We start from the raw sequence: 26,423 nt of genomic DNA on the forward strand, positions 1-26,423 counted from the left end.
TCGAACATCGCGAAATCAACGACTCCGAACCATTGCGACGACCGCATACACAATGGCCGGCAAGGGAGTCAGGAGCCTCAGCGAGGCCATGAAGGGCCTGGCCCTGTCCTCGCATACGGCGTGCAGAACGGCAAGCCCTGCGGCATCGTTCCTGGGCTCATCCAACTTCACGAGGTCTATGGCCACCGAGGCGCCGTTCCCCGGCATCACCACCTCCGCATTCACCTCTCCCAGACCGACGGAAGCTTGGACACCAAGTATGCTCTCTCTACTCGGTCGCAGACGCCGCGTATAATCATTGCTAATCCGTGTTCTCTCGTAGCCACCTCCGTCCCCGTTACAATTCACGCCTTCCCGACCCTCGAGCCCCAATCCTTGGAGTCCTTCTCGACAAAGCACCTCTACCTCCCCCTCCGCCGCGATCTCCTCCATCTTGCCGTCGTGTACGAGGGCGACGCCACCCGCCAGGGCACAGCCAGCACCAAGACTCGCTGGGAGGTCCGCGGCTCGCACAGAAAGATCCACCCGCAAAAGGGCAGCGGTCGCGCCCGCGCCGGCACGAAACAGTCGCCCATCCGCCGCGGAGGAGGTGTCTCCCACGGCCCGAAGCCCCGTGATTTCAGCACGCGCCTCAACCGCAAAGTCTACGATGTCGCCTGGCGCACCGCCCTCAGCTACCGCTACCGCCGCGGCCAGCTCGTCGTCTGCGAGGACGGCATGGAGCTGCCCCTGCCGCTGGACTTCACAAACCTCGCCGAGCAAGGGTTCATGGGACCCCAGATGGCCGAGGAGTACCGCCGCAAGTGGATGATGCAGGTCCTCGAGGCCAACCAGTGGGGCAAGGCTCACGGCCGGACGCTGTTTATCACCAACGGCGAGAAGCCGCGGCTGTATCAGACGATGGAGGCTGCGGGAGACCAGGGCAGGTGTCTGGACGTCAACGACGTGGACGTCAAGGATTTGTTGGAGGAGGGGCGGTTGGTTGTTGAGCGGGCGGCGCTGAAGGAGATGATCGAGTCGCACCAGAGCGATTTGGTGAGCAAGATCTTCATTAACGGTGCATTGAGGAGCGGTCCGCCGGTCGGCGAGCCCCTTATTTCGTAAAGTATTCACGAAGAGCTTGCAGGGGGAGGGGAAGGAAAGAAATCTGTGGATATCGTGTAACACCAATCATCGAGGAGCAGCGACTGTCTGATTAGAGGGCGCCTCTCCGGCATGTAGCAATAGAAGGCACATACTGCCATTCACTCTGTAACCCATGTAACCGCCCCAATAGGATTACATTGACTCGAACAGAACAAGAAGCATCATCACGCCTGGGAGAGGTGGTCGAAATCTCTCCCAATTGACGGGTCTGGTCCCGCAGGGTTGGAGTGCTTTACATAAAGCGATGGGCAGGCGCGGTTAAGATAAATAAGGGGGGTGGGCCATTTCTCCAGCCATGCTCACACGACCAGCTCTGAACTCGTGCCGATGCCTCAATTCAGGACCAGCAAGCCGGCAGAAACAAACATAAAAACGCATAAATGCACACAGAAGTGAGAATGCAGCGCGGCAAAAAAAATTAAAAAAAAAATTAAGAGGAATCCCACTTCATAGCTATGGAGCCCAAAATGTTCAGCTTTACCTCCATTCGGAAACCCTCATACGCCATTTGGCGTCAGAAGAACCTGGCAGGGACGGGTACATTGCCCGGTCCAAGGCAGGGAGCCCGCCCACATACACCCAGCCAACGAAACGACATGTAAATCCCACTCGCCTTTCTTCCCATCTCGCTCGGGCAACCAACCATACATGCTTTTCTCGAAGCCCAATGACTGCAGAAACCTACATATCGGTTTCTTATTACCAGTCCATAACTTTTGTTGCGGTAACTTCTTCTGCAGTCGTCTCCGTCCGCCCTTATAAATCTCTCTTTTTCACCCCGAAAATCCCGGGCCTATTCCCGCTCCATAAATCCCGATGGGCAGAGTGGCGGGGCCATGTTCTCACCCGGCCCGGAATGTGAATTGCGCGCAAGTTTCCCGCAACGGCGCAACGGCGTCCATGCGCACCCCCTACGTCATTGCGGGCAGCTCTCTCGTTCTTGGTCCCCTTCAAAACCCGGTGTCTCGACACCACGAACCACGGTAAAGCTTCTCGTCCAAGGCCACGCCGCTTACCCATACCCCATGCCCTGTCCACCGCGCGCGCAGACGCTGCTGCTCTCGCCTTGCATTCTCACTTTCCTCCCATTGACCACCGCGTGGAGTCCCTAGGAGTCGACTTTGCTTTGTTCCTCGTACCCGTGTCATATACAACGTTCATGGCAGAGCTAACATACGTGATCAAATTCCTTTTTTGTCGTTGGAGCTCTCCTCGGGAAATTTGGAGCATCTCACCCCGGGGGAGAATGAGGACCAGTTGCGGAACCTCCGTCTCCCTCTCGAGAAGAACCCTGCAGGGCCAGATCAGATCCTTGTTTCCCGCTCAGATGCCTGCAGTAGTGAAGTAACGATACGCCGAACGCACACCTTACCCAGGGTTCCAGTCAAGCAGCTGGCCCCATTCTGGCCCGAGGCGAGCCATTGGACTTTCGCAGACTTATTTTCATTCTTTTTTTTAAAAATTGATTCCTGCCCCGCGAGACGTCTCAAGGGGGGAACTTGGGGTACTTGACGGCTGAAAGCATCGGTGACGTAGAAATGGTGTAGTCTGGCAAAAGTGGCTTGGTAGCTCCTCCCCGAGTCCTCGATACCCTCCTTTCCTTGAACCAGTCCGGGCACTCTCAGCCCTCCCCACATACCCGTATCTGCTGTTGTTGATTTGATTTTTTTTCCCGCTCCAAGATTGCTGTTTTCTCCGGAGCGATATCTTGAAAATCCCCCTTGCCTCTTAATCAGCGCCCAAAATCTTATGGCAGGAGTTGGGCGAGACTCACCCCCCCGGTCGACTTACCACCACCCGCGGGGCCCGCTCTCCTCAACCAACTAACTGCGTTGCGAATGGAGCCGGGGAGGAGCCAGCACTGACGTAGTGCAGGCCAAACTCCGCGAGCTACCTGACGTAGTAGCTTGGAGCTTGGAGCTCGAGGGGGGGCGATGCCCTTTGTCAAACCTCTCTACCTTTTACCCGAAGCTCTCTCCTGTGCGGCGGCTTGACCATTCCCTTCAAGTTTTCTCTTCTTTCATTTATTCTTTGTGGCATGCTCTCGGCATCGTGGCGTGTATCGCTCGCCGAGCTTTCTCTCCTTTACCCTTCGTCTCAAACTTGTTCGACCGCTTGCCATATCCTCTCACCATTGCATCGAGAACGTTAGCAACAACCTTGTGCCCGACCCTAAAAATGTCTGCTTTCCAAAGGCGCTCTGAGTTTGAAGAGAGATCACAGCTGCGAAAGCAATCAGTCGTGCACTACGCTCCTTGCCCTCGACAACTACACCTGGGAAACATACCGTCAAGGACTTGACAACGCCGAGATCAGATCAGAACCGCGTCCCCTCCGCCCTCCGTCCGATGAATGGATTTGCCCTCATTTGCCGTTCAGTCTCTCCAGGTACTAAGCATCATTCCTCCCCGAAGACGAACCCAGATGCCTGGACTGTGCATTGAACCGTCGTTGATCAGCTGGTCCAAGTCCGAACCCGAAGATCGCTCCCCTTTGCTTGCTTCACAGCAACTGCTCGACGGCATCAAGGGAACGAAGACCGCCTAGCAAACGGTTTGATGCAGCCGAACCATGTGGCATATACAACTTGGTTAGTTTCGAGACATTTCTCAGCGTACAACTAAGACCTTTGGTACACCATTGTTCTGTGACACCTTGATATGAGAAGCTGGAAACCGGCAACCCAGCTCCGACTTATCAAGCAGTACAATGATGCCTTGGCACTTGGAATATAAAAGAAAATGGCTATCTGGCTAGTAGCCATGTCTACTTCTTTTTTTGCGACTCCAAGGTTTTTTTTTTGTCTATTAGAATCCCAATCTGCTAGTCCGGCTCATGGGATTCATCTCAAAGTGTACAACCCAAACATCCTCCAGGGTATCAGGTCGCAGTCCCGGCTTTGGCCCCCTGCCTGGCCGCTCAAAAATCCCGCCTGGCCCTCCGGTTGTCATTACCTTCCTTCCAAGTCATCTCTCATAGCATGGTTATGTCCCAAATCCCACCCCAACTCCTAACATGGAAAGTTCACGATAGTGAATGCGCTGAATAGTGGGGACCCTGCCGGCTCGACCTCCTTGGCACAGCCCCCTGATCTTCATGCCGGATCGTCCTCCACAAAAGCGCGCTACGCCTGTTCAAAGGCACTATCCGGCATGTGGTCGTAGTTGATATCCGCACTACTTCCAGATCTTGGCGATATGCTTGTCATGGCGCGCTCGGAGCGTGCGGGAGATATCAGAGACATGTGGCCTGGGATTGGTCAATATCTCTGACGCCGTGGCTCAGGATGAGGTTCCTTACTGTCAATTGATGGTCTATACCCTCCGCCCATACCGAGCGGCCTGTCACCAACCATTCGACTGGCATCCATATGTTGCTTCTTGACGCGCACTGCGCTGTTCTGGACAAAGCGCCGAGCCTCATTCTCGAGCCACAGGTTGATGTTCGGGTCGTGGCAGTTGGCATGGGACATGAGCTCGTTCTTCATACGCGTAACCTCATCCACCAGTCCGTTGTATTCCATCTGCAGTTGAGCATGTTGGTTTTCCAGCCCTTGTTTGGTTTCTTGTAGGTCGGAGACCCATTCCTTTTTCTTCTGTCGACATTTGCTTGCTGCTATTCGGTTCCTCTCCAAAAACTTGTCGCGCTTTCCGTCACCATCTTCGGGTATTGGAGCTTTGCCTTTTCTTCCCTTCTTCCTCGGCGGACTGGCATCGGAAGGATCCGTCGTCCTGCTCGACTTTGAGGAATGCGTTTGCATCGAGGTATTGGACCCGGTTCTCGCGCTCGACTGGGAGGTTGACGCAGAGGGTACGTTTAGCAGCGTTGGCCTGTCTTCCACGTCTTCTTGTTTGGTGGTGTAGTGCGCCTGGCAGTGATGGCCGTAGAGCGATGGCATGTCGGAGACCAGTGGGTTCCAGGCACTTGGCATGGGCATGTATACTGAAGGATCCTGCGACATGATGTCCGACGGTTCGGTGCCTTCCTGCGGGACGAGAGGGGGTGAATCTGGAAACAGTGTCCGGGGCTGGTCGCTGGCGAAGGCATCGTTAGTTGGGGTCGCAACATCAACCGCATCATTGAAGAAGCTGGGAGGGGTATTCATGGTCCACTGAGCCTAGCCGGGTTGGAGCCAGTGATGGTCTCAAGTCCTATTGGGTTGATTCGTACCGGTCGCAGGGCAACGTTGGTTGGTCCAAGGTGACTGATCGGACGGGCGTGTTGTCGTGCGCTGACCTACCCGGTTTATTGCAGTGCCAAATGGTTTGCGCGGAAGGTAAAGACTTGGCTTGCGCGTCGACTGCGCTATTGCAGGATACCAATGCCGGTGACGGCTGCGTGGCTGGCAGCAAGTTTGCTGTTGCGACGGGAAATGATAAGATGAAGGCGGGAGAGGACTCTGGGCACAAGGAAACCCCCCAAGGAAACACAAGATGAGACTGCTGCCAGAGTCTCAGACTGATCTCGACGCCTTCGTGTACTTGGCGATGGACGAGACCGCGGACTCGCTACGCGGCAAGGGACCCAGGAAGTGTATGGGGCACCGTTCGGTAATGGTGGTGTCTGTCGCTGTGGTCAGAGCCGAGGGTTATTGGATTGTGGTGAGAAAGAGTTTGGTGTTTGAGCTACAGCTCATTGGTCAGTGTTTTACTAAGACCAGTAGAGAAGGGGCGAGCTGGACTAGGAAAGAGTATGATGGCTAGATGGGACAAGGCCGGTTTGTGACGGACCGATGATGCAGGATGAGGGTGGACGATTCAGTGGAGCTGCCAGACAGGCATTATCAAGAGCAACCGAGAATACCTTGATAATTGCGCAGAAACGGAGGGGCCGCTATCAGATGGGGCAGCGTGGGTAATCGGCCAGGCCCAGGTGCAAGCTCAAGGGGCCGAGGGGAATGGTGAAGTAACCCACCACGGGAGGGCGAGTTGGTAACGACACTGCTAGGCGCAAACGGCAAATTCGGAGGAAGGTAGTGAAGGGACGGACGTTGGGAGAAACGGCCCAGGAATGTGAAGGAGGGCTTTGCGGGGTTCACACATGAAGGTTTGAGATCTGCTTACCTTGGACCACGGGCAACTAACTGGTTTGCACCAATGAAGAATGTCACTGTCGGAAAATGCCAATGAGGCAGATAAAAACGACGGGTGTTGCGGTGGGAGGCCGGGGCGAATGAGCCAACGGCAAGGAAACGGTAGCTGAGCCCGTTCTCTGTCGCGATATGGCTGGCCAGGTGCGGAGCCGGCAGCGTGTTCAATGTATCGTCGAACAGCGAGTGAATCGAGGGGACGAAGCCGGATGCAAGGTGATAGCGGTTGGCTTCGTAGGCTATGGTCGAGGATCTCAATGGTCGCCAACGTCCGGCACGCTATCGCCGTGTTGCCAGGTGCAGCGAGATGAGGGCGCGGTAACGTATTCCCATCGACCGGGCAAGGATGTTCAGGTGGTGGTGTGGGCTCTGCTTGCAGGGCAATGGAGGCTTCGTGGCCGTACACTAGTCACAATCGCACGAGCAAGACGTCGACGAGAGAGCAGGGATCGTCGGAAATGCCAAGCGGAAAAACCATGTAATGAAAGCAAGGAGGGTTGAAGCTCGTGGAAAGCATGGAGCAGGCGGGAGTCCAAGGGAGGGGAAGGGGACGAGGTTTGTGCCGTCGAGAAGGTGAGGTAGGTAGGTTGGTGGACAGACAGTTCAGTGCCTCAAGGCTTAAAGTGAGGAGAGGTGGGAAAGCGATGAGAAAGCTTCCACAATTGCATTGCCCGCATTACCCCATTTCTGCTTTCCTCGTCTCACCTCCGGCAAAGTCTGGCTCAAGTCACCCACCTACTTACCTTGAGTTACTGCGCACTACACTATGTAGGTAAGGGAAGCTAAGGTAGCGAGGCAGGTACGTGTGTGTGCTTTGCCAGTCTGGGTTCGTCCCCCTCAACAGAAGAAGCGCACAGCTACAGCCGATGCAGCTCTCACATGGACGTACACAAGGCGGGTGCTGCTGTCCTGGCCGTGAGGTGCATAGCAAAAGGTATGAGGTATGCGCGCTCATGCAGCGACAGCACCTTTTTGCCTTACAATGGTAGCTGAGAGCAGGGTACGGATACCTTGACTGCAAGACACTGGACGGCGGCGGGGCTTCACCTCGCGCCGTGCCTCCCCTCCCCTCCCCAGACCTGCCTACCTGTGCAGCCCGGCATGTCATTCATTCATTGTGCTGAGCTGGACGGGTCCCAAGCTTCGAGTTTGGTGCGCCGTAATTAATAGTGGGCTGCCAAACCTGCCTTTTTAGAGGTAGCTACGTATCTACCTTAGCTTCCAACGGCACCTCAGCCAGGATGCCTACCGCCCGATACCCTGCCATTCCCCCTTCCCGGTTCGCCTGGGAGCCGTGGTCTCGGGGGGGCCAATTAATGTCGACAGGAACGCTGCAACCGATCTCCTCTTTTCGGATCAAAGTCTCCGAAGCAGCTCCCACACGCAGCGCAGTACATGCGCTCTGGTCAGCGCTTCCCTCTTCCTCCTTCTCCTCCTTCTCCTCTTCCCTCTTGCGGTACACGACACAAGTGCCGCATTCCATGCGGTGTTTTGAATGCCACTAAACAATTGCCCTCGCCTTCCCCGTTTTGCTAGCATTGGTTTGCCTCTCAAGGTTTGGGCCTTATTGTCTAGCCTCACAAAATAAATGGCACATTGAGCTTTTGCGACGCTAGCAAGTGAGCAGTGCGTGGCACGGTTTGTGTTATGTATACAGTCCACACATAACAACAACAAGGTAATAACTAGTAGCTGGTAGCCCTCCGCACTAAGCCTGCCGGATTGCAGAGGACGTGTCCCGTCCCTCCCCATGAGGCCAGGGCCCGCGCCAATGCCGACCATCTCGGCGAGCAGGAGGGCTGGAAGGAGGATCAGGTGTAAGAGACTGGCAGGTAGCTCTGACACCGCCCGGGAACCAACGCATGGAGCTGGAGCGCCCGGATCTGCTTCCCTTTGGCTGACGTGGTGTGGTCTGTGGCATCGCCTGGCAGCCGCAGGGAGAAGAAACAAGGGGGGAAGCTCGGGAGCGAAGGTGGAGAAGTGAGGGGCAGTCTGCCGCCAGAAACAGCCCAAAACAGATTGAGCTTGTCCAGCCAGGGCACGCACGCCGTTGTTAGTCGTCCCGAGTTTGACTACCCCACCATCACCACCAAGATACCTGCCCTGTTCCGCGGAATCATTTCCTTCACAGCGCCATCGAACCTTACATAGTATATATTACGAGGTAATAGTGCCAATGCCATCTTGGATGCTTCTATGTGCTGCCGTTCGCTTATGCACTTACCTATGATCCCCGTTCCGTCCCAGAAGAATTTCAAAGATGGTCCGGCAAGCCCGGCAGGCCCAAGGTGTGTGTGTAAGCTGCTGCATGATCTTCAAGCCACCAGGCACAGCGTCAACAACTGATGGCAGTCACGACCATCGCCGTCGCCATCGCCATCGCAATCGACTGCTCTCCCCGTTACGAAAAAATCACGATCGCGATGTCAGATCGCCGATGACATTCTCCGGGTTCGTTGCGTGATAGGGCCATGACTAGCACTCCGTTCCAGCTACCCGTGTCTTGCATCCATAGCCGCGGCCCGGGAAGAATACGGCAGCTCCAAGCCTCAACCCGCCTGTCCTAATTATTACTCAGCTGGTTTGAGCTACACGCTCCAGCTGAAAATGCAACATACAAACGCAACAACTTCATGCAGGGTGTTCGCACTGGTCGAACTTTCCAGAACTCCCCTGTTTTCCCGCCAGGTGATCGTCTGGCTAGCCCCAGTCAAGTGAATACCTTGCCCGGGTTTACAAGCCATTCCCTGCAGCGTTACGGTGCCGGCAATGGACCCTGAAATTCTCATACACCCGCCTCGCCGGTTTACTGAGCCGCTGCCTGCTCAACGTCTAATCCGATTTACGACGAGCCACAGGCTAGACACAAGATTCAATCTACGGCCACCTTGAATCAATGGGATGTGCGTTGCACCAACATTGGGTTGTAAGATGGTAAACAGCGCGCCAAGGTTGGTACCCAACCCGCCCACCTCCAATATCAGGGTGGAGTAGTTGCCGCGTCCATCTCCGACTCATGTCCGGTCTTGGCTCGGCCCCGGACCAGCCGTCGCATTGCCGTGTCCAACATTTCAGGTTTCTTCCCAGCCTGACATGCATCGCCGAGGCCGATGGGTCCCTGATCTGGAAAGAGATTTGCATGCCAATCCACGATGAACCTCGACCCGTGTCAGGACCTGGGAAACTGATGATGGGGCCTTGCTTTTATCTTACTTTCTCTTATTTCGAAAAAAAAGGAAATAAAAATACTTAATGTTATTTTTTGTGCCATCCTCTCCCTAGAACCCATACACGGACACTGTTGATGGCCCTCCATACATTCATACAGTGTGTTTCTCCGAGGATGTTATCAGAAGCCCGACATTGCGAATAACCAGCAATGAAAAACCTACCACATGGCAGTAGAGTCGTTGTGTAACCACCGACGTCCTAACGTCGGCCTTCGAATATCATGCCACGAAAATTTACATACCTAGAAAGGCGCCGACATAATGTGTTGCCCCTGTTATCCAGCCGTCACAGGGCAGAAAACACCGGGTTGAGCGATCAATTTGAAGCACTGGTCCATCGCGAGATCCCAATGATCGACCAGAAGCTGCACACTTAGTCAGGAAAACAGGCAACGAGGCCTAAATGACATCATAACGACGCAAGAAAAGGGTCTGAAGAAACAGGGCGTCTTGTGTGGGAGGAGAGGTCCACAAAGTACCTCTTATGGTGGCTCGTTCATAACCCATCAAGATGGATAGTGGACTCGAATCAGCCTGCCAAACCAACAGCGAATTGCCCGATTGGATAAAGGTGCCCTGGAAAATCAAGCGGTCAATTGAGTTTAGACCAGGGCCACGTAATGGTTCGCCAAGGCAGTCTTCTTACGCCTTATCGTAGACAGGGAGGTAGTAAAGCAGACGGTGATGAAGGCCGGCACCGTTCATATAGCGTTATGGAACATCAACGGTATCCTGCAGATCGCCCAAGGCTACAGCGGGCTTGATTACGTAAGACGCGGAAGAAGCTTAGAACGGGCGTCGCCTGTCACCTGACACCGCGACAGTTAGTGTGCGGGGTCCTTCAAAACGCGTCTCCTCAAGACTAATACGTTCCCATTTCAATACCACCTTCGACGACACCCTGCAAAACACCGCACCGGACGCGAACATAGCCGTGTCATATTCCCAATTGCATCGTGCGGATCTACATCGTCTATTCCCACCCTTGCTCAGATCCCCAGCCCAGAACATCACGTCTGAACATCCCGCAAGATGGCCGAAGCTACCTCCACACCCCGCATCACGGCGCAATACCTCGACAACTACGTCGGCCGCAACGTTATGCTCATCGGCAAGGTCCTGCAGCTGCGCGGCGAAAATGCAGTTCTTGATGCGGACGGAAACGTCACTGCCATTCTTAACCGCGTAGGTCATTGCAATTGAGGCTCTTAGGCCTCCAGCTCCTCCATCAACTTCAGCATCCAGACAGACCCTAACTCTTTGCTTACAGGATGTCCACCTCACCAATGGCAATGGCGCTCAGATCATCGGCAAAGTCAACCCCGATCTTTCCATCAAAGTTCTCACTTCCCGAGACCTAGGACCTGATGTCGGTATGTGCTTTTTCTATCAGTTCCCCAAAAAACCAACCCATCATCACCAAACCGCACTTCATGACGAGGACTTGCACGGCGCAATAGTACCACCGCCGTGTGCCGTGCGTCTGACTGGTGTCTGAACCATGCTTTGAACCATTCGCCCCAGAGGCACATACACGGTTCTCATAACCCCATGCGTCACTCACCACTGTCCATCACTACTATCCCAGCCGACCATGCCGCTGACCTTCTTGCAGACTACCAACTCGCCTCCGCCGTAGTCGAGGCCACCCACCACCACAAGTCCCTCTTCGTCTTTGACAATTGATCGCCCAAAAGCTCCCCGCGCATATATGAGCCCGTCAAGCTCGTCGTCATCACGTATCCCACCCCAAGCATCCGCCGTACGGCCGGCAACGACAACGACAACTGCCACGCAGCATCCGATACCCACGGCCACCTAGGGCCAGCGCCAGCCACAACGCTCGCAATGTATACCACTAAATTCAAGTGTCACTCGCCCGAATCCATCAGGCATCAATATTCTGCCCCTTTACCGCTGAATCGTCGCCACAAACACGCATCCCTTCCATCTCTCACAAACATCCATCTCCTCTGCGTCACCGTCCGCAGCAAAAAACCCTGCCTGCCAGCCAGGACCATCGCTCCTCTTGCATAGAAAGGCTACCCATCAACAACACCATCGCCAGATACACCTAGGTAGCTGAGTGTAGCCGCTCCAGCCGCCTGGAAATTCCAGTCGAGGGACACCGCCCCTGACGCAAATATCAGGGAAGGAAGGGAATGAATGGATGGAAGAGAGCGTAGGCGTAGCATGCAGATATCGGAATTGAAAGAGCCAGAGGCAGGGATAAAAGAGATTGCCGATGACGCGGGGCTGCTCTGGGGTTATCCCGAGCGGTGTCAGACTTACGAGAAAGGCTACCTCTTTGCTTTCCGGGTCGTAGGTAAAGGGAAGCGACCCAGAATCCAGGCACTTTTGCGAGGCACGGAATCAATAACGACATGGAGAATAAAGCGACCAGGCCGAAATGTGTTGTGACAGCAGAACACTATGCGCGGGTTCAGTCATAACAGAGTATTTCAATTTTCACAACAAACCTTGTTGCATACCTCGGGCGTTGGACCACCCATATCCTGGCACGGATAGCCTCGTGCATCAATTTTTACCTTCCCAAGTCCGCCAGTAGCTCCTGCGCCGCCTCCTAGACCTCACGCAATGCTGCCTCTGTTAATACCATATGTTGCTGCCCTTGACCCCTTACAGGCCGCTCCCAAGCATTATCAGCCCTCTCCTCGTTCCACCACGCCGCAGCACCGCCGTCGCTGCTTCTAGTCCCGTCCATACCCTTCATCGTCCTTTTTATTCTGTTTGCCACAATCTCTCCGTCCTCCGTCCCAGTCGTTTCGGTGCTGCCCCGCTCATTCTGTGCCATCATATCAATGTCAGCTTGCGCGTCTCCTCCTCTGACCCCCCGCAGTCTGCGCGTGAAGCGCTCGAGAGCCGCCACACGTTTCTCTGCTGCCTCAGCACGAGCTTTCCACATGGCACACTCTCGTTTGGCGACACGCAACTGCTCACTGAGTGTCCCAACATCAAGATCTTCTCTTGTATCCAACTGCCTTCGGAGAGACACAGCCTCCTCGGTTTTGGCGTCCAGCTGCTTCTGTAAAGTTCGAGTCTGCCTATGAAGAACTGAGTTGCCGCCCGGACTTCCCGTCCGATGAGAGACAAAATCTTCACTGGTCTGACGTACAGAAGGGGATGATGGCGGTCGAGGGAAGCTAACATGCTGTGCAATTGGGGGCTGCTCTTGCGGCTGTACCATGGTCCCTAGACTAGGTAGTTTGTTACTGTTATCAAGAGTCAGAGCCGGTAGATGCGTCTGTTGGGATCTTGGATTATCTGGTATTCGCCAATTTTGGGCGAAAAAGGGTCTTTCTAGATGGGTGGAAGTTTCGTCGGCTGCGACCTCGCGAGGCACAGTCTGCAAACCAGTGCTGTCACTGATAGTTTTGTGGTGGTGACTTTTGGTTTGGGCAGTTCCCCCTGGGATCAGATTCCGTCGACCTGGACTAATCTTTCCAAAACTCCAACTTGAACCCTTTGGCCTCAAATTTTTGGGGGGTGGCGTGTCGAGTCTCGGTTGAGAGAGCCAGAGTGCCGTCTCGCTTACCCGTGGATGACGGTTAGCCATAGGAGTAGGAACGTACGGTGATTCCTTGGAAGCCACTTCGAACATTGCTGCCATAGCTCTCACGCCGCCAGGCTTCGGAATCGGGTCACGTGTGGGCGTCATACTGCCATATCTATCTCCAGATGGGCGTACCGGTGTTCCCAGATGCCCGAAGCTTGATGCTCGCGATCGTTGTGCAATTTCTTCTTCCTTCGATGCTACGCTTTGGGGCCTCGAGGGTGCCAAGTTATTTGTAGGACAACCTGTTTTGGCCAGAAGACTTTGAGGCAAGCCTTCGTAGTGTACGTGAGATCCCTGTGGCAAACTTTTAGGTGCCTCGTCGTTTGGACTTCGGCGAAGGGCCGAATGCGACTGCTCCTCTTGTCCGGAACTGCATGAAGGCAGCTTTTCCTAACGCGCCTTCGGTGTTACTATTTCGGTTTCCTGTGAGCCAGTCGACATTTTACTCCGAGAAAAAAGCTCCTTCGGAGTAGTTTGAATGGAGTCATCACTCTCAGAGCTGTTTTCTGATTCGTTATGTTGTTCCAGGGTCCGTACATGAACATTCTGAGTTGGAGGACTTTCTGCTGGTATTTCGTGTTCGAATGAATGAATTCCAAGTGGCACACTGTCCAATCTATGCGCCACGGTACCGTTTCTCGAAGGTATGAGTTCTGAGGTATTATCGGCTTGTTTCTCGCCTGCCCTGGTTTCGAGTCCAAACTTCTTGTGTGATGGACTTCTTGTAGATGGAACCGCGCGGGCGCCTGCTTTCGACGGCGTCAGTGTACTTGGGCTCAAATTTTCAGGTGACATATGCCTAGGAGTAGAGGCCCTGGATATTGGGCTGCTTGAACCTGTACTTCGACCTCGATCGCTGCTAACGAGTCGACGAAGTGCCGAGGGGACCATTCCGCCTGTCCTGTATCTTCCCTCATCCAACCATCTAGCTGAATCTTTGCTCTCGTGAGACACGCCACCTTCCTTGATCCGGCTGTTGCCTTTGAACTCCTCTGCGGATTTTGTGAGTCTCGGTGACTTTCTAGGAGATAACTTTGACGAAGTTCTTTCTGGAACCATTTCGTCTGATAGACGAGGGCTAACAGCTGAAAGCTCGATGTGATGCTCTTGAGATGAGCGAGCATTCTCACTAGATATTTTACCATTATCAGAGTCAGAAAACGGCCGAACCAGGCTTCGATGAGGCGTTCTCTGAGACTCGCTGGTGCCAGAACGCGAAGTACGTGGAATATTTTCGGAGTTAAGAGCCTGGCCCTTGGATGAATGCACACGTTTTGGACTGTCCCTCGAGTTTAATGCAGCCATCCGCCCCGGAACGTTCTTGTTGTCAACCTGGCTCTCCTCTGCTGTTGGCGATAATGGATTAAGCGACTGCCGCACAGAGAGTCGGTTCGAGGATGCCGAGTGCGACATCTTTGGCCTCAGTCTTTTGATATTTAGCGTTTCATTCACGTTCCCGGTTGTTTTCGAGGTCATCATTTCTCTCCTTTCTGAGGCTATGAGTTTGTGCAAATGGAGAGACTAGGTCGTTCTCTACTTACTGGGCGCTGGTGTAGGAGTAGTAGGGGATGACGAGCTCTCTCGTTCAGGCGAGGCAGTTGGCGAGGACCGCTTACTTTTCCAGCCCTTGGGTAATCCAATGGCATGTGGTTCAGAGTTCGAGGATCGAAGAAGCCCCCGGCGGTTTGGGCTTTCTACATGTTGGTTTGACCTGCTCAGAATCGATAAACTCTTCATATTACGGACCACTTCTCTCCAATTTGTGATGAGCATCTCAGTAATCTCGTTTGCCACGTGGATTTTGTCGACAGACGTAGGTCCTTCGTCGTTCTGTGGTGTGCTCTTGCGTTGTCGACCTTTTCTTAGTCGCGGCGGAGTGAGAGGAAAGATCAACAGCCCAGAAGACGGGCTTGCAAGTTTCATTGTGTATGAGTCGAGCAAATCACCGACAAGAAGCGGTCCAAATACGATGCCTAATGCTGTATAGCCCATTAGATCTGAGGTTGGAAGCGGGCGACCTTGTTCGTCCTCGCGAGCCGCTGTCTCGGCAGCACGGCCGATGAGGGAGAGCAGACCAAACACTGCGCATATCAGCTCTCGTCGAAACTGTGATTTGATGGTTCCAACGGCTAGTGCAATTAGTCGAACTCGGAGCTTCGTCTCTTTAGTTCTGCTTAGCTCGGGCTCCCCGCGAAGCTGACTATGGATGGCGACCAGTGCGTCAAAAAGCGAGAGGGTGCCAAGAATGCCTCCCGGGAGCACAGATAGGAACTTCTTGAAGGCAGAGGCTACATCTTGTGCACCGGCATTAATGTGAAGCGGAAGGGTTGGGCAGCGAATAGTACCGGTGATGTCTTCGCCAGCCTTTTCGTAACAGTAATAATCGAAGATTGCGCTAACGACACGGAGCGACCCAGGAATACGAAAGACACCGCGAGTGACAGGACCTTTGGCGGTTATTGTAAGACATGCCCTCTTCATAAAATGAGGGTGGTTTTTGCATACCGTATTGGGCCAGATATTGAGCGGTAGCCCGGAAACAAGTTGGAAGAATGAGCGAACCAGGAGCGTAATCAGGGGGGAGGTACAGCAAGCTTTTGCCGCTGAGTCGAACCATTGTCTGGAGGTCAAGAACCTTTGGTTCTGGTTTCCGAGTGTGAACTAGGTGCAACGCAATGTCGCTGACGCTTCTTTTGTGCCGGACGGCCCTGGGCTGCCCCTGTGTTTTGGACGGCTGTCCAGATGAAGTTGAACGAAGCACCCGAGACCACCACCCTCGTTTATCGGCCATGACCACTGGTGTTGCAGGTCGCTGTATCCGTCAGCAGCAACATATTGCTCACATACGACGACACTTACTCTTCCATCAAAGTCTTCAACGACAAGCACTCGAATCCCATGCTATGTGAACTTGTCAGCAAGTACTAGGAGTTCGAGAGGCGACGGGCTGCTCAGCTGCTTGCATGAGAGGCAGAAGTTAGCATTTACCTTTTTGGCTAGCCGGTTGTATTCTTGAACAAATTTGCGACGATCCTGAACCTCATCCGTGTCCGATAAAACGGCCAAGTCCCCGATGGATGATGTCCATGTTGCGCTGCTAGGGAGCGCCCTGCTCCGTCGGCCTTCTCTGCGGGCCAGAGCCGGCAGAGTGTTCGAGTTGGCAAGCGGTCGATAAATGGCCCCCGAGGGTGCCATGGAAGTCGCTATAGATAGCTGAGGAGGCAAAGTACTGGTTGGCGCGGTGCTGGTGGCTTGGCTCGCGAGAGTCCCAGACTCAGGATCTCGAGACATCGCCGAGGATAAAGATGGATCATTGTTGTAAGACTGCATTTGGGAAACGAAGTGAAAGAGCCGACCAAAAATTGGTAGACGAGCGATAATATTTGCTAGCGATCTTGGACTTTGACGCGCAGATGTCGAACGTGCAATTACATCGACCTGAAGAGTGGTGGAAGAGATTCGGGGATAGGCAGCAGTCGATGCTAGGTCGTTTACCCCTATGTGAACCAGCCGTACTTGCCCGACAAGGTTGGCTGACAGGCAGGTGAATCCAGAGATTGCTTGAGGTATGGTACATGCGCGAAGAGCACTTGCTTCCCATCATCAGTCACGGGATGGTATTGGACTTAAGGTGCCCGCTAAGCTCAGAACCTCCAGAAGTGAAATACGACAGCTGGGCAGCCATTGCTGTTATTAGTCGGACAACTTCGCATGTCCTATGTACACGGCGAGGGGAACATGATCTAATAGAAGAGCAAGAGTTGATGGTTTTAACTTATTCTCATTTCGTAACGCATCCAGATAGCCGACTTCTCCGTAAGCCTTCCGATCCTCTATAGTGAAATGAAAGAAAATATGATGAAATATGCGCACCATCTGGTATTCCTCCCAGTTACGCCACCGTACGCCTGGCACATGCTCATTACCATGTCTACCGTTTCCCAAGTCATTCCAGCGAGGATCCGTCGCTCTTGGTTCTATGTAATTCCCATTTTGTTCCACCTTCAAGGTCCCTTGATGTCATCTTCTTCTCCGTGCAGAAGCACGTACTTGAGAATATCTGACAGGGAGATGACACCCACAAGCCTATTTTCATCGTCCACCACTATGAGACGATGTACTCTCGACTTGCGAACGGTGTCGAAGATTGAGTCCAGTCTGTCCTCGGGGCCGCAAGTGTAAATTCCGGGTGAATCGTCAGGTCTCCTGCACAGTGCCTCTCCAACGCTGGACGACAGCTCCTCGTATGCGCCTCCCTTGATGCATGGGATTATGTCGACGGCCTCAAAAACGTTGAGAAGTCGGTTGTGATGGTCCACGATGGGGACGCAAGAAATGTTTTGCTTCACCATCATGTCGACCACATCGAGCACCGAGGTGTTCATCTTCGCTGTGGCGAGGTTCTTGAATGTGCCCAGCCCAATTTCCCTCAATGATTTCTTCATCATAACTGTGTTGTGCTCGTTGTTGACAGCAATGAACTTGAGGATTCTATACTGCGTAATGACACTGACAACCATCTCGCGGCCGGTTTCGTCGTCGACGTCTACGAGGGGGATTCGGCGCGCGCGGGTCTTGAGCATGCGGCGGCAGGCCTCGTAGAGCGGCCTCATAGGGTTGACAGACACCGTCTCGAGAGGGGAAACCCCGATGGCCTTTTCGATATCTGCAAACACGTTGGCATGCGACCCAAATCAGGACTATAAACCTCGGCTACGTACCTCGCAGGCTGCTGAGCCGGAACTGTTCCAGCTTGTGCATCTCGCCAGGGAACTGGCAGTAGTATTGGATCACATTAATGTAATCCGTCGCCGTCAGTAGGCCGGCAAACCTGGAATTGTGAGAATCCCACAGTGGCGCGGAGACGATGGCTATTGAGTTGGTCAGGATAGACAGCTCGGCGGCGCACCGAGAAGGTATGACTCGTACCATTTTGGATGAGGATGTTCAGACTCTTCTTGATCAAGAGATCGTTGTCGAGAACGATGAGGCGAAACGAGAGCGGCAGGACGTCGTAGCTGGTTCGAACTTTGAGGAAATCGCGGATCGCTCTCTGGGCAGGCAGACGAGGTTAGCGGTGGCTCGTAGAGGACCAAATATGCCCCTCGCGATGGCGCCGAAATCAAAGGACAACCCCGCATGCGCTGGCTGCCGGGGGCGAAATCGGGCTCAGACACGGGCATTGGAGGGGCCCAAGACGTCAGGGCAAGGGTCAAAGGGCACGGGTAGCTTACCAGACCCTGCATCTGCTCCTTATCGAGCGGGCTGAGAGGTTTCTCGGGCATTTTGCGAGCGACAGAGGGCGGTCTTGGGCGAAGGTAGGATGAGGGCGTGACGAAGGGAAGCTCGTGACCATGTGGTCTCGCGATAGACGCAGCGGTAGCGACTACGGGCGGTTGTGGTGGACCGCTGCTACTAGGCTGTTGCTGATGCGGCATGGACATGGAGCCAGGGCCGGCATTGTCCTGCGAAGCCGAGGAGGGGTCGTCCATTGTGTCGTCGTGCGAGGGCTAATGGCGGCGTGTGGCCCCTCAGGACGTAGACGGGGTAGGGTGGGAAGAAGGCGGGAGACAGAGGGCGGGCGGGAGACGGGAGTCAGAGACAAAAAAAATAAAAAATAAAAATGGAATCCGCGGTTCGAAGAATGGATTGGGCTGGACCGGACGCATTGGTGGTTTTCCCGTGCACTCTTCTTTTCCCCTCCCAACGTGCAGCAACGGCAATGAGGTAAGGTAAAGCAAAGCAAGTGAGGTAAGAGTCAGATAGTGGCAGGTCAGTAGCGGCAAGCACCTAACATTTACCTAGGTGTTTTAGCTGCGTCCCTCTGTCTCACCTGTGAGGTACATGCTCAGTATCCGTATCTGTACTGTAGATAAGGATAAGGATATGGGACTGGGTTGGACTGGGTTGGACTGGGCCACTGAGGACCCAATGGAAAAAGATGGGGTGAGTGGGTGCAGCCGACCGGGCGATTCTTGTTTTCTGTGTTTCCTGTCTGGGCGCAGTCTGGCGTGGGCGCTGCCGATACGACGATCAAGTCAACAAGATGCTTACAGAGAGTGCTTGGCGCTGCAGCTTCACGGGTGCCGCGGCGTCAGGTCCGCGAAAGTGGAAAGGGAATACATGAATGTGATGATAGCGGGTTTCGTCATTGGAGATGACCTCCTCCATGGGGTGTGCCTTTGGCGCATGCTCTGCTGGGGGGAGAGGGAAGGCGATGCGCATGCGACTGCTGCAGCGACAGCGATAAGTGGCCGACCACAGACATCTAGTCGGGTACTCAACCGATCCTCCAGCGCCAGCTGCGGCGCTTCTGGTATATTCTCACTGGAACGGAGTCCATCCCGCGTTGCCAACCCTCAGCCAAACCTTTTGGTTCTTTACCTTGTCTGCACTGTATTCGTATTAACTTTGTGTGCGGTAAACGATGCTGACCCATTCAACCGCGGCTGTATGATGCTGGCTGCCATTTCCAAGACAAGCTGTCTTGCTTCAATTTATGCTTTGGAATAAGATGAAAACCGGCCCAAGACATATTCTGGAAAAATTCGACATGTTTGCCATGCGGTCTGTGATGGCGCAGAATTCAAGCATGGCCTTGGCCGTGTAGGCCAGGATTGAGATTGATGAGCCGCCGGCCCGTTCCATTTGCATCGCCGAAAGCACAATCGTGAAGGCCAAGGTGAGTTATACGGCACACATATACTTTCCTCGCCTGACTATATCCGGTATGGCCAACGGGAAAACGCGACGTCAAAGCGGCCACACACTCGCGTGACACTGGACCCTTGAAGAAGTTGACCCTGATGACCTTGGCGCGTTCACCATGTGCAAGTGCGAGTCATCGGGACAGGCAGGAATGCAACACCGCAACCAAACGGTGGTGAGGACTGGTGCATTGGATGTGTTCACCCAACGCTTCTGCCTGGCAAATGGCAGATCGCATATTGGAATTCCTTCGAGCCACTAGCTACTAGTCATCAAGTATTATGCCGCCTCAAAGAGCAACGCAGGCATCCGTGGGACATTTGGGGCATACACACATGTCAAATAAATAAGGGCATCGCCCCAAGGCACCAAGGGGGAAATAACAAATCTAGAAAAAGTTGCTGGTTGCCGAAGAGATAGCTTCCTAGTGACAGCTATCCTAGGAAACAGCGCCAGCTTCCGTGGATGAACCAAGCAATATGTATGGGATGAGGAGAGTAATATGAGCTACAAGCCACAGGCCCACTAGTGTGGCTCGCATGATTCTTCAGGAATGCCTTCCCCAGTCGACTTGTCTTGGCTGTCTGCCATGCCAGCCATTCTTCTTGCTTCGAGGAAGGAAGGGAAGCAAGGGACCTCAATCGCAATGCAAGGCAAGGCGCCGTGGTGACTACATAACCACAGGGAGCAGCAAGGTGCGGAAGCAAGCTCTGCAAGGCAGCGCCTGCAAACGTCTGGCTGTCCTGTTTCCGCATGTGAGGGAAACAGCAGGGTGGTCCGTGTTCCTCGAGCTCGAGGCGGATTTGGAGCCCACGGCAGTGCCGCCGATGAGGAGACATGGAGGAGTGGTCCTTGTGCTTGTGCAGAGTGAGGCGGCGGGTGGGCGCCTTCTCTTCTAGCCGGGAAGAAGGGACCGCCCACGGCGTCGCCCAGTCACAGCACGAGTAAAAGCCGACGGCGCTGCAGGTACACTCGGTACGTATCTATTTTCTGGACCCACCGGTGCTTCTAGTCCAAATATGGTTAGCAGAATCAAGGTCACCGGTCCCACACTGGGTTCCACAGTCCTTGGGTTCTGTGCTTTGGTGTGCTGTCTGATGCTTTGCTTTCCATTTCGTAGGGAGTGTGTTGCTCGTTGCTTGGTGAGTACCTTTGTAGCCCCACTAGCCTCGGAGAGGTCCAGTGCTACTGCTCCGATTGCTGCTGCGGGCTGCTGCAACCCACTGGGGTCAGTGCTCCGCGAGACAACTGGAGCAACGTCCCGTCGCTTTCTTCCCAAAACCTCATTTGACCGACTGTATCGCCCATCAACCGACCGACTATTGGGCCTCTCTCACCGGGCAGCAACGAGCATCGTATTTTCGCCGGCTTCCGACCTGTTTCGATCTTGCTTTCTCGACCGTCGTAGTCGACAAATCCATCCCCCTTTCGAACCACCCGAAGACACCGCTGACTCCGCATTCCTCCGGTCGGGCTGCCAAATCGTTCGTGTTGCGAAGAGAGGCTCCATCCAAACAAAACAGCCCCAGCTTTCCTAACCGCCACCTCGACATCGAGTCTTAATATCATCGACGCTGGCCTTTGTTGCCCATTTCGGCCATGGGAGCCTGTCAATCATGCTGCGGAGGTACTAGCTTTTTCATCGCTGCATCTTCTGGATCGACGAAGCTGATGGTGATTACACAGGGAGATCCCGCGATGGACTCTACGAGCCAGTCCTCGCCGACAGTGAAAGAGAAGCTGTCGCCGACCTTCTCCAGTATCTTGAAAACGTACGTCGTCTCCTTCTTGGTCCAACTCGCCGAGTTTCCGTACTGACCTTGTTTCAGCGGGGTGAAACGGACTTCTTTTCAGGCGAACCCCTTCGAGCTCTAAGCACACTCGTATTCTCCGAGAATATAGACTTGCAACGGAGTGCGAGCTTGACCTTTGCTGAGATCACAGAGCGAGGTACGTTGAACTTCTGGATGGCTTGAACGGACCTATAAGAGGCGGCATACACGCCGTCTGCGACATAGTATCCGCAGGGCCACTCTCCCCGCCTACGTCGCCTAGTCATGCTGACCATTCTCTGCAGATGTTCGTGAAGTTGACCGCGATACCCTTGAGCCAATTCTTTTCCTCTTACAAAGCCCCGATATCGAAGTCCAGCGCGCCGCCAGCGCAGCACTAGGGAACTTGGCAGTCAATAGTAGGTTTAGCTTCGCAGACGAGGCTGGAGGATGCATGCTGACGCGACTTACCAGCCGAGAATAAGGTTTTGATTGTCCAACTTGGTGGACTTACGCCACTCATTAGGCAAATGCTATCACCAAATGTCGAAGTGCAATGCAACGCAGTCGGTTGTATCACAAACCTGGCCACACATGAGGAAAACAAGGCGAAGATTGCCCGGTCCGGCGCTTTGGGTCCTCTGACGAGGCTGGCAAAATCCAGGGACATGCGGGTTCAAAGGAACGCGACTGGGGCCTTGCTCAATATGACGCATTCAGGTACGTTGTTACGATTGTGGTGAATCAAGGAATGCGAAGCTGACCAGGGGGACAGACGAGAATCGCCAGCAGCTAGTTAACGCTGGAGCCATCCCCGTTCTTGTCCAGCTCCTATCCTCGTCTGACGTCGACGTGCAGTATTATTGCACGACGGCTCTTAGCAACATTGCTGTCGATGCTAACAACCGGCGCAAGCTTGCTCAAACGGAGTCAAAGCTGGTCTCTTCTCTTGTTACTCTTATGGATTCATCATCGCCCAAGGTCCAATGCCAGGCAGCGCTCGCCCTTCGCAATTTAGCCTCGGACGAAAAGTATCAACTGGATATCGTGCGCTCAAACGGCCTCGCCCCGTTGCTCCGACTTCTTTCATCATCTTACCTCCCTTTGATCCTTTCGGCTGTCGCATGCATACGAAACATTTCCATCCACCCCTTGAACGAGTCGCCCATAATCGAAGCTGGTTTCCTGAAGCCGCTGGTCGACCTTCTCGGATCGACCGAGAATGAAGAAATTCAGTGCCACGCCATTTCAACACTGAGAAATCTTGCCGCCAGCTCTGATCGCAACAAGGCGCTGGTTCTTGATGCTGGTGCGGTTCAAAAGTGCAAGCAGTTGGTGCTTGATGTGCCAGTCACAGTCCAATCCGAGATGACAGCTGCGATTGCGGTTCTGGCTCTTAGCGATGAACTCAAGTCCCATCTCCTGAACTTGGGTGTATTTGAGGTTTTGATCCCCCTCACTCATTCCCCCAGCATTGAAGTACAAGGCAACAGTGCTGCGGCTCTTGGCAATCTCTCTTCAAAAGGTATGATTGACGCTGCCCTCATCCAGTACCCTGCTAATATACTACAGTCGGTGACTATGCGGTCTTCGTTCAAGACTGGAAAGAGCCAAACGGTGGTATTCACGGATACCTTACGCGATTCCTTCAGAGCGGCGACGCGACGTTTCAGCACATAGCAATCTGGACCCTGCTCCAGCTGCTCGAGTCGGAAGACAAGAATCTTATTCAATTGATCGGCCAGGCGCAAGACATCGTCGACCAGATCAAGGAGATTGCCAACCGCCAGATCGAGCCGGACAACGAGTTCGAAGATGACGATGAGGGCGAAGTCGTCAACTTGGCACAGAGGTGCCTGGAGCTGCTTGGCCAAAGTGGTTCGAAATCTCACATCGAGGGTTAAAGACGAGTGACGACATACGGATCTCACTTCATTATTTTGGTTCCCAATTTCCCTTCCGGGGTACTACAGCAGGACCAAGGGGCTTGGAGGCTTGGGTGGGTGGTGTTTTCGGCGTTGATCATGCAGAATGAGATTCGGTTGGTACGTTGAGTGTATATTTCGGCGTGGAAGCATTTTGAAGGAGCGTTTATTTTGGCGTGCCAACCCCCCTGACGGACGATAATTACACCGTCTTGGGGCACGGCTAGTTTCTCTTACAAGGACGGCCCGACCCTTTTACTTTGTTTTCAGCACTGTGGCTCGTTTGCCGGGTCGTCCATGTCTCATATTACTCGGTCTGTCGTCAGGCTTGATGAGCTTTTACCTGACGCCATTGACTCTCCTACCCTGTTGTAATTAGGATCACACGTTTAGAAGACCAAAGAACAACTCACAATCTGTGAATAATCAATTCGCGGTTGGTTGAGGTTCTCTCGTCGCTCATAGTCCCATCGCTTGAAGTGTGCGTATGTATCATGGCAGATTATTGATAAACCATTGCCAATGAATCAAAAATCAAATCACCCTCGCTTCCGGGCCTCGCCAACGTCGCGAAGACCATTTTCGAGCAGTTTCTCCCCAGATAAAGGTAACGGCTTTGCTATCACTTTGCCCCTGATGAGAGCCAAGGGTACAGGCCCATACATTCGTGAGTCTCTAGAGGACTCAAGGTTATCACCCACTAGCCAGCAATGCCCTTGGGGGATCTGTTGTATTATACTTCAGCAGGGAGACTTGGGTAGCACTAGTTCAATGGCTATCCGTACCTGAATCATCTGGTGCCTCTGGGAATCCGGGCTGTCGAGCAAGACGTAGTCGCCTGGCATGCCCAGCACTCGCTTGATACCATCGGATTTCGGGAAAATCGGAATTTTGTAGTGAACTAAATCACCAACATGGATATCGCGGCCGAGCCGATGGCGTCGATCCGTAAGAAGATACTCTCCAGCGACCTCGAATGTGGGAAGCATGGATGGGCCGGACGCCGGGCCGATACCATACCCGTATTCTAAGAATACGTGAGCGGCGGCCAGGGTCTTGCCCACGTTCAGACACAGGCGGATAGGTTTTCCCGCCATTGTGGATGGGGCGTTTGATTTTAGGAGTGTGTGCTGATTGCTTAGAGCTGAGAGTTGGATGGGACGCGTTGAGGCGTGCGGATCCGGCGGACGTGTGACGCCGGAGCTTGGACCACTGAAAGCTCGTCGCATTACTCCTTGTGATTGGTGGGAGAGCTTACCTCCAAGCCCATCCTTCTTGCTTGCTTGCTTCTGCTCCTTACTTTCTGCAACTTACCATCACTTTTATTCCCAGACGGCAAACATCATACAACGACGGGACAGACAAACCCGTGACTCAAACCTACATCTGAAGCCGACCTGCAAGCAGAACCGTCGCAAGTCGAACAGCAGCACCAAACATGAGGGTCACACGATGCCTGTGCAACAGCAGGACGGCCCTGTATAGAGTGTTCGTCTCGCCCTTTGAAAAGGTAGAAGCACTGTCCCGGCGAAGCGCTCTCTCCCTCCCGCCGTCCAGAGTTTTACCAGCAGTAATGGTACCGCCGATGCGAGACTTCGCCCGCCACGCCGCCCTCATCCACCGACCCAGGAAGCCGAACAGGTCGTCAGTAGCGGCCCCGAGCGCTGCTGCATCCAAGTCGGGACTCCCTGCAGACCAGCAGATACACGACCGTCAAATCATGGTTGTAGACGGGAACAACAAGCTTACGGGCCCGCACGACACTAGAACGGTCCTCGCGTCGCTGGACCTAGAGAAGCAGTCTCTGCGGATGGTCACCCGTCCCCCGCCGAACCCAGCGCAGGACCAGCCGAGGTTTCCCATCTGCCGTGTCATTGACAAGGGCGTCGAGAAAGAGAGAGAGAGAACCCAGGAGAAGGCGAAGAAGGAGGCTGCGCGGAAGTTGGCGCGAGTCAAGGAGCTGGAGCTGAACTGGGCGATTGCGCCGCATGATATGGGGCATAAGATGAAGCAGATGAAGACCTTTTTGGAGAAGGGATACAAGGTCGAGGTTCTCTTTGCGAAGAAGAAGGGCAGCAGGACTGCCACGAGGGATGAGGCTATGGCGTTGGTTCAGGCGGTTAGGGACCGTGTTACTGAGGTTGGGGGGGCGAAGGAATGGAAGGAGCCAGATGGGCAGCCGCTCAAGGTCATGAAGTTGTACCTGGATTCGCAGGCGAATGCCCCAGCGAACTCCTCAGCGAACTCCTCAGCGAACTGATTCTTCTTGGCACTGAATCGGGATCAGAAAAGGAGTAGAGCAGTTCTCAGCAGAACACAAAAGCTTGTACGATACAATGATGAGAAAACTGGAGGCCGCATGGCGGTCTTCACTTGTAAATCAAAAAAAAACATTAGAGTAGTTGCATGATGCGACTTCATGAGGTTTGATGCACAGCTGGAGAGGAAACAGTTTTCAGGCTTGCCATGAGTCGGTGTGTGTGTGATAAGCGAATACTAGAAAGGCCAAGAACATGCTAATTTTCATGTTTTCTTTGAAGAATTGCGTTTGCCATACACGGAAGTAAATGGGAAGTCAACGCCTCCAATCATCCTTGAAGTAAAACAATACAGATGTTCAGAACATCCCCCTAATTGGGGGGTTCCTCTACCACAGGGTTCTCTGCTTCAGTCAAAGACTGTACAAACGCTTTCTTGTTGCTCCGGGCTGTACTTGAATAACCTTCAGAGTTACATTCAACAAGCGGCTGATTTCAGAGATAACTGAAAAGATCCAATTAGACGAACTCTTTGTTCAGATCAGCAGGACGGTTGCTACAGCCATCTGCTGTATGCAGCCGTTGAACGGTGATTGGCGCCGCAGTTGGGACGTCATTCCCCGCACAATGCAGTTAAGCTTTAGCGAGCTTTTAGCGCGGGGCATCCGTCGCATCCCGCCTTGCAAACCCCTGTGACTCAAACCTCCAAAACTTCTCA

General features: G+C 53.8%; 7 protein-coding genes across 7 annotated transcripts; 4 read left to right on the top strand and 3 right to left on the bottom strand.

Annotated features, from left to right (window-relative positions):
• Positions 1-52: 52 nt before the first annotated feature.
• On the top strand, positions 53-1,104 carry EsH8_III_000604 (mitochondrial 54S ribosomal protein uL4m; the record flags this gene model as incomplete). The annotated part of the gene is made up of 2 exons (XM_083262329.1): positions 53-257; positions 323-1,104. 2 exons carry the CDS (start codon positions 53-55, stop codon positions 1,102-1,104), a joined length of 987 nt encoding a protein of 328 aa, XP_083122816.1.
• Positions 1,105-4,270: 3,166 nt separating this feature from the next.
• Positions 4,271-5,251, bottom strand: EsH8_III_000605 (bZIP transcription factor; the record flags this gene model as incomplete). The annotated part of the gene is made up of 2 exons (XM_083262330.1): positions 4,271-4,395; positions 4,447-5,251. 2 exons carry the CDS (start codon positions 5,249-5,251, stop codon positions 4,271-4,273), a joined length of 930 nt encoding a protein of 309 aa, XP_083122817.1.
• A 5,246-nt stretch (positions 5,252-10,497) lies between these two features.
• On the top strand, positions 10,498-11,151 carry EsH8_III_000606 (replication factor A protein 3-domain-containing protein; the record flags this gene model as incomplete). Its single annotated transcript, XM_083262331.1, has 3 exons — positions 10,498-10,650; positions 10,736-10,838; positions 11,081-11,151. 3 exons carry the CDS (start codon positions 10,498-10,500, stop codon positions 11,149-11,151), a joined length of 327 nt encoding a protein of 108 aa, XP_083122818.1.
• A 5,895-nt stretch (positions 11,152-17,046) lies between these two features.
• Positions 17,047-18,327, bottom strand: EsH8_III_000607 (AMP-activated serine/threonine-protein kinase regulatory subunit SNF4; the record flags this gene model as incomplete). Its single annotated transcript, XM_083262332.1, has 4 exons — positions 17,047-17,708; positions 17,764-17,913; positions 17,972-18,095; positions 18,277-18,327. 4 exons carry the CDS (start codon positions 18,325-18,327, stop codon positions 17,047-17,049), a joined length of 987 nt encoding a protein of 328 aa, XP_083122819.1.
• A 3,022-nt stretch (positions 18,328-21,349) lies between these two features.
• On the top strand, positions 21,350-23,426 carry EsH8_III_000608 (protein anchor VAC8; the record flags this gene model as incomplete). The annotated part of the gene is made up of 7 exons (XM_083262333.1): positions 21,350-21,377; positions 21,437-21,522; positions 21,580-21,700; positions 21,828-21,941; positions 21,997-22,242; positions 22,298-23,047; positions 23,095-23,426. 7 exons carry the CDS (start codon positions 21,350-21,352, stop codon positions 23,424-23,426), a joined length of 1,677 nt encoding a protein of 558 aa, XP_083122820.1.
• A 560-nt stretch (positions 23,427-23,986) lies between these two features.
• On the bottom strand, positions 23,987-24,544 carry EsH8_III_000609 (endopeptidase catalytic subunit IMP1; the record flags this gene model as incomplete). Its single annotated transcript, XM_083262334.1, has 2 exons — positions 23,987-24,172; positions 24,233-24,544. 2 exons carry the CDS (start codon positions 24,542-24,544, stop codon positions 23,987-23,989), a joined length of 498 nt encoding a protein of 165 aa, XP_083122821.1.
• Positions 24,545-24,885: 341 nt separating this feature from the next.
• On the top strand, positions 24,886-25,707 carry EsH8_III_000610 (uncharacterized protein; the record flags this gene model as incomplete). Its single annotated transcript, XM_083262335.1, has 1 exon — positions 24,886-25,707. The coding sequence occupies one exon, from the start codon at positions 24,886-24,888 to the stop codon at positions 25,705-25,707; it is 822 nt and encodes a 273-aa protein (XP_083122822.1).
• Positions 25,708-26,423: the final 716 nt, after the last annotated feature.

This window comes from Colletotrichum jinshuiense, chromosome 3, assembly GCF_051148585.1.
Source record: "Colletotrichum jinshuiense chromosome 3, complete sequence".
NCBI classification, from domain to species: Eukaryota; Fungi; Ascomycota; class Sordariomycetes; order Glomerellales; family Glomerellaceae; genus Colletotrichum; species Colletotrichum jinshuiense.